The 13,666-nt window shown below is 40.6% G+C and overlaps 1 protein-coding gene across 12 annotated transcripts in view; it reads right to left on the bottom strand.

Moving 5' to 3' along the window:
* The window catches only part of LOC103143935 (microtubule-associated protein 4), a 105,278-nt gene that overhangs the window by 21,322 nt on the left and 70,290 nt on the right, over nucleotides 1-13,666 (bottom strand). The window contains exon 1 of one of the 12 annotated variants that reach the window (XM_016675645.1): nucleotides 5,888-7,542. The exons of the other annotated variants lie outside the window; for them this stretch is intronic. Coding sequence (XP_016531131.1) covers nucleotides 5,888-7,304 — 1,417 coding nt within the window. The 5' untranslated portion in view covers nucleotides 7,305-7,542. Of the gene's footprint in view, nucleotides 1-5,887; nucleotides 7,543-13,666 lie in introns of those variants that run through there. 12 annotated transcript variants of the gene reach the window in all.

The following is a 13,666-nucleotide window of genomic DNA, read 5'->3' on the forward strand; positions in this document are numbered from 1 at the left end:
AAATCGTAGAGGCAGATAATCCTAAAAATCTTTAAAGTGTAAAAAGTAATTAAGTAACAGTTTCTTTTTGTTCTGTGATAGGGAACCAATTTAAATCTTTGCTTCAAGCAACAGAAATCCCAAAACAAAGCTAATGCTATGATGACGACAGATATAGGAGATATAACTAATTCATCCATACGATCACTGATCTTGTTGTTTGTGAGTATAAAGTTGTCAGGTCAGAAATCATCTGTTGTTCAGTGTGGTTTTTAAATAAATCACCCACCAATGTCTGTACATGTTCAATCTGGATAATTTTACCAGTGAGAACTAGCTGAAATAGTGAGTCTTTTTTTCAGTGTCTGAGCTAATTGAACAGCAGACTATCTGTAGTTCAGCTGCACTTTGTTGAAGCACCTTCTAAACACTGTTATAAGCAAACTAATGGTTCTTGATATAAAGTTTTGGCAGAAAAGTTCAGTTTGCACCGTAACATAAAACATAACCTGACTAGATACAGAAAGATAAGACTTTAAGCTACTTCCAGTCACTATCGTTAAGTTGTAATAGATCAATAATTAACTTATCCTGTGGACAATATTTGTTGGGAGAATTGAGAGTGCGGAAGCATCAGAGTAAAACTGCTGCTCAAAACGGGAGAAGAAATTGTATTGATCTGAATGCTGACAAAATGATCATTTTCAGCTCCAAATTCATGTCCAGTAAGTTAAAAAAACATACAAAAAACATTTGTGCAACAATCACTTCTGAAATCATCTGAAGTTACTGAAAAAAACAAACAAGTAATGTCTCCACTGAAGTAAGTCAAATAAAATTGCCTTCAAAACTCACAAAAAAAAATATTCGAAAGAAAATTGTTTAGGAAGCTGAAATAATCAGGCACAGTACTACTTGACACACTATTGGTGTGCGTTTGCATCGCAGCCAATACAGGAATGTTTTACATTTTCCTTGGCGGTAAGCTCACCATACAGGAAAAAAGAAATCAGAATGAGAATGTAAACAATCAGAGGAGGGCCAAGACAAAGAGATAAAGACAGGACTGGTCTTCGATTGTGGTGGTTGAGAGGCAGAGAAGCAAATATTGATTATCACATATAAAAAGATGGGAATGAAGAGGAGAAAATACAAGAAATGAAAAGGGAAACAAAGGAAGAAAAAACAGGATCGGGACATTTGTGAATAAATTTGTTTTTTTCAGGTAGAATTGAATATTTGATATAATCCCAGCCTGGTAATGAATGGTTCTTCCTTTTGTTTGTACCCTTGCTAACAGAACCAGTGTTTTTGACCACTGTCTTGAACATAAAGTGGCCAAATCCTCAAACTGTGACATCTGACCCTTTCCAGAGAACACAAACAGGTACCTCGCTGTAAAATGCAGCGGCTTGAACAAAGACTTCACTTTCTGTGCTGTAAACATGGAGGGAGTTAGCAGATCAACCTGATCTTTTAATTAGGGCAGAAACCCGATACGTGTCACAGCTGTGAAAAGCCTGCAGAAAATGGCTTCATTAAAGCTACCAGCGGGAGCTTCCCCCCAGGCTACTTTCCCTCTAACACTTTTCCTCCTGCAAGCATCTCATTTCCACAAACTGGATTTCTGCATTTTATTTCTTCATGTCATCTAACCTTACATCCAGCAACATTCTAAGTAATCTATTGGTTGGTTAAGCTAACTGTTGGTTAGCTAAACCAACAGTAAACTTGGTTTAACCAACAGTTAGCAACAATGCTAAACCAAGTTTATCAGCTAACTTTAGTTAGGCAGCTAACAAGGGTTAGCTAACTAGCTAAACCAAGTTTAGCTAACTTGGTTTAGCTAACTGTTGATAGTCTGGGGCTAGAAGCACCCAGCATGGAAAAAGGAGATCTTCAGAAGATGATTTCACAGAAACAGGATAATATAATCATTGCTCTCAAGGTTCTGTAAGGTGTAACAGTGTCGTGTTTTACAGGACATGGCTGATAATCCTCCACATTTGGCAGCGGAGAACAATGAGCATCTGGGTGCAGCAAGCCAATTCAGTTCAAGGTTTCATTAGCATAATGAGAACACTTAAAGCTCATTTAGGGCTGTAACAGCTTAAACTCTCCCAGAGAGCTCTGCTTCCACTCAGTGGTTTTTGTTCTTGTTGTTTAACGTTAAAATATGCAGACTCTGCTGTTCTATTCTAGCTCCGCTTAAGGCTGTCTCTAATAAAAATCCATGCTGGGAACTTGGATATGCTGCTCTATTCCATCGTCCCATCATGATGCACAGCTTATTGTTTGGTAAACAATTGCAGACTAGTTTCTGAAGCACTTTTTAGCGGCCCCAAGAGGATTATGTAATCGGCCCGTACAAGACACTACCCTATCGAAACCCGGCACTGCTTAGTGAAAAAAAGAAAAACTTTAAATGAAAGCGTAGGGTCTGAAAGTGATGGGATAAAATCAATCTAAGAGGTGATACAGATACATTTGGTAGACATATTAAGCAGCTGTTGAAAGGTGATGGAAAAGAGACATATATTTTTGTTTTTTCTGAAAACTAAATTGCAATATTTTCACAATAAAATAATTGGCATTGTAAGACTTGTGTTTGCAAAAACAAGAACATTTTCTTTTTTCTGCTCCTTTAAGCAACAGATGACCAGTTTTAGAGTGATTGCTCTGTGACAGACTGTCGACCTGTCCAGGGTGACCCCGCCTCTCGCCCGGAACGTTAGCTGGAGATAAGCACCAGCAACCCTCCCGACCCCACTAAGGGACAAGGGTGTAAGAAAATGAATGAATGAATGAATGAATGAATGAATGAATGGATGGATGGATGGATGGATGGATGGATGGATGGATGGATGGATGGATGGATGGATGGATACTCTTAATGACTCAGAGGTAAACACAAAGCCCTTTCAAAAGCATTTCAACATCATCTAGGTAAAGTCACAAGTGAATTTAGTGCACCTCTAACACTGAATGCAGTAGTTAATTTTATTTTAAAATATGAACATTAAACTTTTGATTTTTAAAATTTTAATCTTTAAAATAATTCATCTTAACGTGCAAAAATTATATGTGATGCTTTAAAATATTGTACTATATTTAACTGATTAGAATAGAAATAAGTATCCCTGTAAAAATTAATGCAAGAAAAGTACAAGAAAATAGAGATTATAGCCTGTTAATATCAAATTTCAGGGTGTATGAAACATGGAATGCTTTTTACCTCGTCTTTGATGAGTTTTCTTCTAATCTTCTAAGTTTTAAAATTATTATGTTTAACTATAACAACGAGTGATATGCTGTGTAGTATGAAGTGAACAGCTCAGAATGCTGTACTAATTCCCCCAGACCTATGAGTGGCGCTAAGCATAAAGTGTGGGATGTGACCAGAAAGCACAACAAGAAAACAAGATTGGCAAACAACAAAGTGTGAGTGGAGTTTTTTGTAAAACGTTTTGCATCAAGAGAACCTTTGAAATGTTCTCTCATTGTTGTTAACTATGAACATGTAAAGACTTTCTTTGCATGTTCTTGACATTTAAGTTACGTAGATACAGGTTGTCACTAAAGTGACACCCTGTAGTTTTTCATACCGTGGTGCCAGGGGTATTGCTGGTGTGTCTCTACATAAAATGGTCAAGACTGGTCCTTCCAAACATTTTTAGACCAACACCATAACGGCAATTGGCACCGTTCTGTTGAGAAAACCCTAAGTCCAACTCAGTTATGGTATAAGAAGAGACCATTTTATTGGTTATCATGGAGGCTGATGCAGGCTGGCAGACAGACAAGAAGTGAAGCTGATTTCTTAGGCAGGTTTTTCTGTTGTTGCAATGAGACGTGGCAGGTGATCTTCACAGACTGATGTGTTACAAGGTGATGAAAATATGATCTTTTGGACAAAAGAAACAATTTTCAGAGATGTCACTGCACCTGCTACGCTTTGAAAGGCCTTAGTTTGACTGACAGTTATTGTCTGGACAACAACTGTCAGACAAATTACATGGCAGAAGATAAAACAGCGTAAAGAGTGAAATACCATTATCCGGATTGCAGGGCCTCTTCTTAAACAGATTGTGCATAATGCGACAAACGTCTCTTGGTGCGGTCTGCCTCAAGGGACCAAGTTATCAGGAAGTATATTACTGACTTCATATCCCCATTAGTTCTAACACAACCTCGCTGTGTTAGAACGAGGTTGTGTTCCAACAACAGGACAACCTATCTTCAAGACAGCCTGTAAGTCTGATGACCTTCAGCCATTCTTATACTAAAACTCTACTACAGACAGACCCACCTTTGCCCTCTAATGGCTGCTATGCCAGCTTTTTTTTTTGCCAGGTAAGGTAATTTTATTCCTGTGAAAGTCTTTCATATTTCTTCATCTTAAAACTTTATTTCTCTAATTCATTACATCTGTTAAAACTATCCACCAAATTTATTCATGCTGTATGCTACATTTCATCTCGTCATCGGCACATCTACACTCACGTGTTCTGCTAATGCCTTTTAACACTGTCTGGAAACCCCACCCCTCCATTTTCCTCTTTGTTTTTCTTCCCATCATCCATTCTGGAGAGACACGGCAAAGACAAAGCCACCACTACAGATCAATGTGTTGCTTTTGCTTTTGTTGGATAACAGCTTAAAAAACCAGACTGAAAATGCTTGAGCTTGTAAGACTGACACACATCAGCAGCTACAGATATCTACCAACGACCTTCCTAGGAATGCAAGTAGATCAGTGCAGCACAACACAACCTCAGGCTAGATGACTCTGCCACACTTCTGTTTAAACTTCACTGTAGTAGAAAATAAAGAATGATGCCCCTTTAATCCTCTAGTGGTCAGGCTGGCTGTCTCTGCCAGACTCAGCCTTGTGCCTGGTCGTGAAAACAAACTCAGCATGCCAACAGAAAAGGAGGAGGAAGAGAGACAAAGAGAGCCGGCATGATATGAGTGAAAATGGTGTGGGATCGAGACAATTCGATGGAGAAAACGTTCTGAGCCATTTTTCAGTGACAGTAACTTCCCTTTTAAACTGAACAGTCATCATTTAATGCGACCATCAACTGCTTTCAGCTTTCCTGATCCGCCCATCTTCACTGGAAAACTGAGGAGCATTCAGAGCAACAAGAAAACAAGAAAAAAAGAGAAAAGATCTAGAGCAATGTAGCAGTTTGGAAAATTGGTTTCGACGAGGACTCGCATTCACTCCATCTATCACAATGAGCCAGGCTGACCCTGAGTCCCAGTGTTACCTGGAGGGGACTGGTTGTATAGCAGCTATACGACCGATCACTGCAGTCTCCTATGCTCTTCAAAGGAGGAAAACAGACAGAAAACCGTAACCCCCTCACCCTAGTGGTTACTATTCACAATCTGACAAGTGATTATGTTTGCTCAGTTTGTAAGGTAAGGTAAGGTAATTTTATTTATATAGCACATTTTCAACAACAAAGCAATTCAAAGTGCTTTGTTTGTGCAAACCTGAGGCTTAAAGCATCACATATGAGCAAACTGAATATCATCAATGATCAGGCTTTTCAGCAGGTGGCTGATTACGACTCCTAACTGGCCTTTATGCCATTTTCTGCCTTAGTAGTCATTTGACATTTTTCGTCTTTGAATTGAAATACATTCCAAATTGCAGGTCATCCTGAGTTCAGACACCCAGATCTGTTCTGAAATTTCTCTGAGACAATAAAAAAATGCATTTATAACATTACCAACACTACAAATCAATATTCTGTGTGCATGTTGGAAGGCTCTTTTAGGCTTTTAAATCCTTAGATAGAAACGGTCCCAATTCATCTATATAACAAGTCATTTCATAAATATGCAAGAAAATACCCTGAAACTGAAGAGTTAAAACACTAGCACAGGCTCCACCTACCATCTATGAAGGGGTTTGAGTTGTAGTTGAAATCCAGGCCAGTGCAGCCACCAGTTGCAGGGTCATCAATGCGACCCGTCACAGTCCCTACGTTGCCAGCATCAAAACCTTGTTCTGCATTTGTGCTCAGTTCCTGTTCAACTTCAATCCCATAAAACTCTACTTCTTTGGGGTCATCAGGTTTAGAAGCAGTCTTCTCTTCAGTTAATGAGTCAACAATTAGTGTAGGGTAGATGTCTTCACAACTCAACCCTTTGGGGCAGAGGGGCACTGGGAGCACAATTTCTCCCAGTTCTCTCTCTTCCTTAAGGCCCTCTACTGTGACCTCTAATGGCGAGAAAGGAGAGCCAACACTTTGGTCCTTCAGAGGGGGTAATGGTGACAGGCAGAGCTGGGGCTCGGGTGCAGCTTGACGCAGATCAAGATGTGTGGCGCCAGCTGCTGAAAGGGTAGGCGGAGGTGTTGGTGGTTGATCTTCTGCAACAGTCAGTGAGCGCTTCATGGAGTGCGGTGAGCGGCGGGGACCACCCATGGATGATGGCAGTTGGGTAGATTCTGGCTCCTCTCCAACTGCATACTTATCAGGCAGCTCTAGACTTGAGGGTACCGACAAGTGGGAACACTCAGACATTGCTCGCCTCATTGCCTTCCTCTGTTGCTGAGCTCGCCCCATAAAACAGGGTTCCAACTCCTCATCTTCCTCAACCTCCTCTTCTTCACTATTATTGTCTGACAAGCCCTCAATTAATCTTTCGTCTCCGATGTCAGAGACTACTCCTGTCGCATTATTTTCACCCTTATTCAGGTGGTTATCGTTCAGTTCTCCACTGATGGGATAATTAGGGGCCACCTGAGGCATGGCAAACTTTGGGCTGGATTCAGAAAATGTTTCAGGCAGAGGGTTTTTGCATACTGTGGCCCCTGTTAAAGAGATTTCAACTGAGTCTGGAGGTGCTGCACTTGTGGATGATGACAGCTCCATATGTCTGGTTGGAGATCCAGGAACTGGTGACAGGGAAATCCTGGTACTGCCTATAGCAGAAGGTAGTCGACCTGGGGATGCTGGGGAAGGAGATGGGGAAGAGGAGACAGGGCTGTCTGGACTTTCCCCTGCGCTGCCCAGCGATGTGTTACCCATAGAGGTGCTGCTTGAGATGCCCTCACCTCTGCCAGGCACCCTCAGTGCTCTCTCCATGCTGCCCGTGCCTGGCTGTTCAAAGAAGCAGAGTTTATCTTCATCTGTGAGTCCGGCTGACATAGGTCCACTACTCATCACCATGCCCTGTGGGGTGCCCATTTCAATGCCTGAAGGTTGCTGCCAATCCCAGCCCTGAACCGGCATTGTGGGTGGTACCTTGCACAGCTCACTGTACTCTGAGAAGGGAGAGCCCGGCTGCTGGTCGGAGAGAGAAGACATGCTGTCTCTCCTTTCTGTTCAATTTGGACCTCTTCCTTTGTTCCCACGTCTGTCTCTTTCCAAGTCTTGGATGACAAAAAGAAATCTTCACCACTTTTCTGCCTAAATCCTTTGTTGTCCTCCGTTGTTGTTCTTTTGCGTTTGGTCACTCAGGTGTGCTCCGCTTCCTGTGTCAGTGTGGCTCTCTGCTCTGAACTCAATCACACACTGTAACGAACTGAACCAGTCTGCAGCTTCTCTCTCTCTTTCTCCCTCTCTGGTCCTCATTGCTTATTGCAGTCATCATGTGACCTAGTTGTGGATTTCAATTGGCCTCAGTCAGTTCCTAGATTCCGCCTACTGTGGTGGAGTGAGTGAGCCCCCTCCTCTTTCTGTCCCCCACTGTTTTCCAGCTCTCCCATCCAGCCCTTTTTTTCTATTGCTGTGGCTCTTGGCAAAATGTAAATCGTACACACAAAACTTCATCTTCCCCTTGGGGGAACCTTGAGTGTGGGTCAAGAAGTGGTACAGTAGGGAAAACTGGATACGAACTTCAGAAATGTGTGAATCATACATTCCACAAATTTGCACCTAACTTGTATGAACACAGCTCTCACTACCAATTCAAACGCCTTATGCAGGCATTTGTCTAGCTATATGCTCAACTCACACTGTTTGGGGTTCATAGTTTCTTAATTTTTCTATACTTTAATTTTCTCAGTCTGACCCAAAGACAAAGTAAATGTCAAATCAAAGTTCTTTCAGGTTTCTTTATTAACCCTGCTAATCAAAGATTAGCACACACCCTGTTGCATGGGTCTACTATGTGAGGATTTATATTTTATGTTTGGATAGCTCGGTAGACTTAACTTTATTAGCCTTAAAATAAAGCTAAAGCTATAAATTCTTTATAGAATTTAGAGATTCTATGAAGAATCTCTAAATTTTGAGGGTTAATTTGCTTTGTATGGGAATTAGGAACAGTTTAGCAGAATAGTAAGAGACAATTTAAGAGTATGTCTAGAAGAACAGATACATGCTATTATGCTGAGTCTGAACAACTTTCCTTCTGTACCTACATACAGTACATACATTTAGTTCATACATGTATGTGTTGTCTGTTACTTAGTAATCATTCTGACATGAAGCCTGGAGAACATTTCTGAGAGACAGACATGCTTATGCATGCACAAATACAGTCATACACGCACTCTTTAGGCTGAACCAGACAAAAACGGCATGTCATAGCACTCAGTGTTTGACAGGATTTTAGCTTTACTTCCTGCAAACATTTACTCTTACGTCCATTTTGTATCTAAATCTGAATGTGTTTTAATGAATTCTTCTGTTGGGATGTTTTTGATTCAGATTCTAGGGAGAAACATTGTCTCCTTAGCCAACAACAATGAAACAAATAAATCTAAGTGATCATACTTTATTATTTTGGTTAATTTTGTGTAGTATATTTAATAACAGGGTTTTCCACCAGAAGTATAGCAAAGCCCAGCGGTAGGTCACTAGGGCAGTCCACCAGTTGGCCCCTCCTTGTTTTTTTGTTAAAAATGTTAAAAGTTGACAGGAAATTTTGGAAATAAAACATCAACACAAAAGAAAATACAGCAGTGGATTTAATAAAACTAGTCTTCCTGTAGGTTGTGTATTTATAATCAAATGCCACAATAAACCTAGCTTTACCCATCTTAAAAAAAAAAACAAACAAAAAAAAACAAATTAGAAAAACACTTAGCCTTGGGGAGGGGTCAAGTAAAGCCTGGTGCCCTGCCTGGCTTACAATAAATTGAGGGAAACCCTGAATATATTTACATTTTTCTGCTAAGTTATGTGTACATTGTATTGCATAATTGCATCCAGTTAAAGACATGAAACAATGGAGCCCAATTTAGCAATGAATCTGATGATAGAGGAAAGAATGAACAAGGGATTGACATGATGGTCCAGTGCAGAACCACAGTTTCAAATAGAAGAAATCCAAAGGTCTCCTTTATCTGACATATATCAAACTTTCTTGTGAAAAGACAAGTATTTTAGTTCTTTCTATGTTAACTGAAGAAAAACATCAACAAAAAGAAAAAAAAATGTTGTTGGAAAAAAAACCAGAATCAGCATGTTTTTAAAGATATGCAATTGGTCAGTAAAATGCAATCAAGGAAACCTTATTTTTTAGGGTGAGAGGGCTCGATATTCAAAAACATATCGAGTCACAGCACAAAATAATGACATGTCTTTTAAATTAGAATCTTTACAAAAAGGAGAAGATGCAACAAAACAAAATGGACCCCAAAACACAGACTTCGGAAACACCAAATGGAGACTAGAAGAGGAGGATGTTTTTATCCTGAACCATCCACAAACTGATCAGTCAAATAAGACTTCCAAATTTGTGGCAGTCAGACTGACTGACAAGTGATCTATCATCAAGAGAAACATATAACTCTTTATGGTTTTCTACCTTTATATTAAGTAACTGTCCCATTAATCCAAACCCAGAGTTTGAGAAACAGAACGCATTTCAGAGTAAAGGTCAGTGTGGTGGAAACACACGGGTTATCTGAGGGCAGAGAGTGACAGGCTTCTGCTAGGCTGAGTTTAACATCCATTGCCACTCAAACCGGCCAGCAGTCCTGGGGCTCCTGCGGCTGTTGGATTACACTGAGGGCTAAATGTCAGTACAAAACAACAATTTATGAAAAGTCAGATGGGCACATAGGGACACAGCAGGATAAGGAGTGGGAGGCAGATAGACAAGGGCAGACAGATGGAGTCATGAAGCGAAAAATTGAGGGGGATAAGTGGCAACAAAGGACAACAGGAAAAACGGGAGTGAATATTTTTGTGTAGGCTCACAACACAAGACGCCATCAAAGAACCAACATTATCTAATGCATTATCTAGTGCATATTGCATTTTCACCCAATATGCTAAGGAATACCATAAAAGTAGTGGCTGTGTCACAAGTTGGAGCTGTTATAACGAGGTTAGACCAGCTTCCACTTGAGAAAAGCTCTATGCTGTGTCATTGTAGTGACTGACTCAGTTCCCTGAAAAAGGCCATCACAATGTTGTTCTTGACTGTGAAAGGCAAGAAAAAATTATGCCTAGCTTTTAAAATGTTTACTAAAAATATGTTTGTCGTACATTTGTACTCAGTTCTCCTGAGGAAATATTTTGTAAAACCACACTTCAGATCAGTTTAGTAACTTTTCAGTCAAAAAAAAAAAAAAAAGAAAAAAAAAATTGGTATCAGCTAAAGTTGGAATGGGTAGGTCAGGCTTTTATAGATCTATGACTGACCAGAAAACTCCAATCGGTGCACCCCTAGTAATATTTGCTCATTCTACTTTGCAAAATAACTCAGTCTAAGCCAGATTGGATAGAAAGCATATGAGAAGAATCAATTTTGAGACTGACAAAAGAAGAGCTTCCCTGCCCCTGATTAAAAAATGCATCTCCACAAAACCATTCAGACATCAGGTTTTCACAATGGGGCTGCTGCGTTCCCGACTGCAACATTTTTACTACACAGTATTCATGCCAAATGGCCATAAAGTTCCAATCTGATCCAAACTCCATCTTCCATATTTATATTTACTGTCTTTGACAGCAAATTGGACCTGTTCTGGGTTTATTAAAGCAACATAGACAGCTACTGGTCACATGTTTTTCTCTAAAGATCATTGGTTCTGAAACCTGGGTTGATCCTCACTGGTATTAATATTCATTGATAAACACATGCCAGAGCAATCCTTGCTCCACTGATGATATAACAGCAGCCAGCAGACGATGGGACTGCGCTTCAGGAAGGTGGCATTTTCAGCACAGCACAGGGAGATTTGGTATTTTGGTGACCCAACATGAGCTTGACTTCAAGGAAGTGTGAGGAGACACACGACAGGGGTTGTGTCACTAACAATCAGGCACCAGGGAGCACTGATACAGCTCCAGGATTTCCCTCAGTGTATCATAAGCCTGGCGGGCCACCAGGCTTTACTTGCACCCCAACCAGGCTATGTGTTGTTTGTTTGTTTATTATAGGTATTTTTATACACCAGTAAAGATGGGTTAGAGAGTCTCTTGGATGAAAAGGTTGGAAGCACAATGGCGATGTAGTATAGTCAGTAAATATAGGGAGACTAAAGTCAGGTGTCTTTTATTCACCAGAACTCCATGACCACTGCCCATTTTAACTGGTCTACCAGCTAAAAATTTCAGCTAATAAAGTGACAAGTCCTGCGACAGACTGGCGACCTGTCCAAGGCGTACCCCGCCTCTCGCCCGGAATGTTAGCTGGAGATAAGCACCAGCAACCCTCCCGACCCCACTAAGGGACAAGGGTGTAAAGAAAATGGATGGATGGATGGATGGAAGTGACAAGTCACAGATGAAGGACTAAAAAATGCTAATTAGGATGAAACAAAAATTAATAATTATTTTAATTGTATTTTATACGCTTCCCTTTTTTAAGAGTCTATAGTTTGGTTAGTAGTAATAATGTCTTCCAATAACATAATTACCTTGTCATATTTTCAAATTTTCTGTTAACTTTAATCATTTGTTAACTCAAAAAGGCCACCGGATGACTTTCTTAGTGCAAATTGCCTGGACAAAAACCTGCAGCTCACACATTTACAAAATTATTTACGAATTGTTTGTATTGATATATAAATTGTGGCCACTGGATATTGAATTCGACCGGACTTGGGCAAATTCCCAGTGTGTATGCCAACTGCTTCTTATGGGACTAAATGGTTCCTATCGCTAGCCCAGCCATCAATCAGCTTCAAGCAGCTTCCAACTGACACCTACATGTTTGGACACCACTTAAAGGCAGACTGTCACCGCACAGGGAAGGCGAACCGCGACAGACGTACTTATTCATCAACTCCAACTAACTGCCTGACCGTCTGACACTTTTTACTGAATCTCTTACGAGGCAGGCAGGGTGGCTGCGGACGCACAGGTAGTTTGGACAAACTGACACCCATGGCATCCCACATACATCTAAATAAAGAGTGATGGCTTCACCCAGTCTGAGTCAGAGACACACTGAAGAGCCAGTTTTATATTAGTAGCAATTAGCTTCAGTTATCCAGGAGCTGTCCTTTGAAAGAAAACAGAAAAAAAAATCACTTAGTGTGCAAAAAATACAGAAAGGAGAGCTGATCACAGGTGTATCAGGAGAGGAAGAGGAGGATAAGACAGGCAAGTCTTCAGCTGGATCTATTTATAGCTCGGCTACATCCCGTTTGCTGCCCGTCACAACACCCCCCACTCTCACTAAACATCTATTGTTTCTCTCGGTAGTCTCTGTTCCTGTAAGTCGCCGAAGCAACTGCCTCCTGTTGCTATGGCAACAGGCTCTTGGTAAGTGGGGGGGCTGTTCGTGTGTTGGTGGGGAGTCAAGCTGAGGTGGGCTGGGGGATGGATAATGGCAACTAAAGCCAGTTGTGTCAACATGTAAGAGTATGAAGACTGTAGACGTGTTTACGCCCATGTTCCCCCTGCCTGCTGCGTCAGGCGCCATTGGTGTGTTTGTGTAGAAGTTAAAATATGTTCTACAGATAATTAATCTGAATAAGATTTTTATTCAGGGGGTGGAACCTCCATGGGTTGTAGTTAATGCTGAAGTTCTTCTGGGTCTTTGGGATATAAGGTCACACCTGTCACCACGGTAATGAAACCAGAACACTTGCTAGCATCTAACCTAGTTTTTACAGTCATTCTTTCATCCAGTCATGGGTTCCCGGTTGTTTTTACTCCCTTGTTCTATTGACAAGCTTTCTGCCACTTTAAAATCACTGTTTACATGACGCTCCTACAGAAACACAACAATGCCTGTTAAAATGTACATACTTATGGTGTTAAAAGTGGATTCTTTGCTGTTTTTGACTTCCTCCCACTGAAGTTTTTGTCTTCCTCTAACAAACACCAACTTCTAGACAGTTCCTTAGCAGCTCCTTTCTCCTTCCACAGTTTCCATTGGGTATATAATTGTACAATTTAACATTGCAAATAAATTTGCTTAATGGAAAGTACGGCAAATTGGAAAAAATTTGTTTTGTTTTCAATAAAAAATTTTTGGCGCTAGGATGAGGTGGTTCTTCAGCCGCGTCGAAATTTGTTTATTTGGGAAACAATGGAAACCCTTTTTTCGCATCACACGAGTCACATGATCAACAACCGGATGTTCCCAGTTGTGCAAACCCTGAAGAAGACAATGACAGGAAGTGGTTGGAGGATCATGGCGGTGCGTGTTTTTTAGCGACTTATGTGAACAAACTCGTTCAAATGTGATTTTAACTGCATTTCTTCTTTAATGTAAACACTGCAGTGCAACATTGTGTTTTTTCGACATTAGCTGAGTA

Source organism: Poecilia formosa, unplaced genomic scaffold (genome assembly GCF_000485575.1).
Source record: "Poecilia formosa unplaced genomic scaffold, Poecilia_formosa-5.1.2 Scaffold118, whole genome shotgun sequence".
Lineage (NCBI taxonomy): Eukaryota > Metazoa > Chordata > Actinopteri > Cyprinodontiformes > Poeciliidae > Poecilia > Poecilia formosa.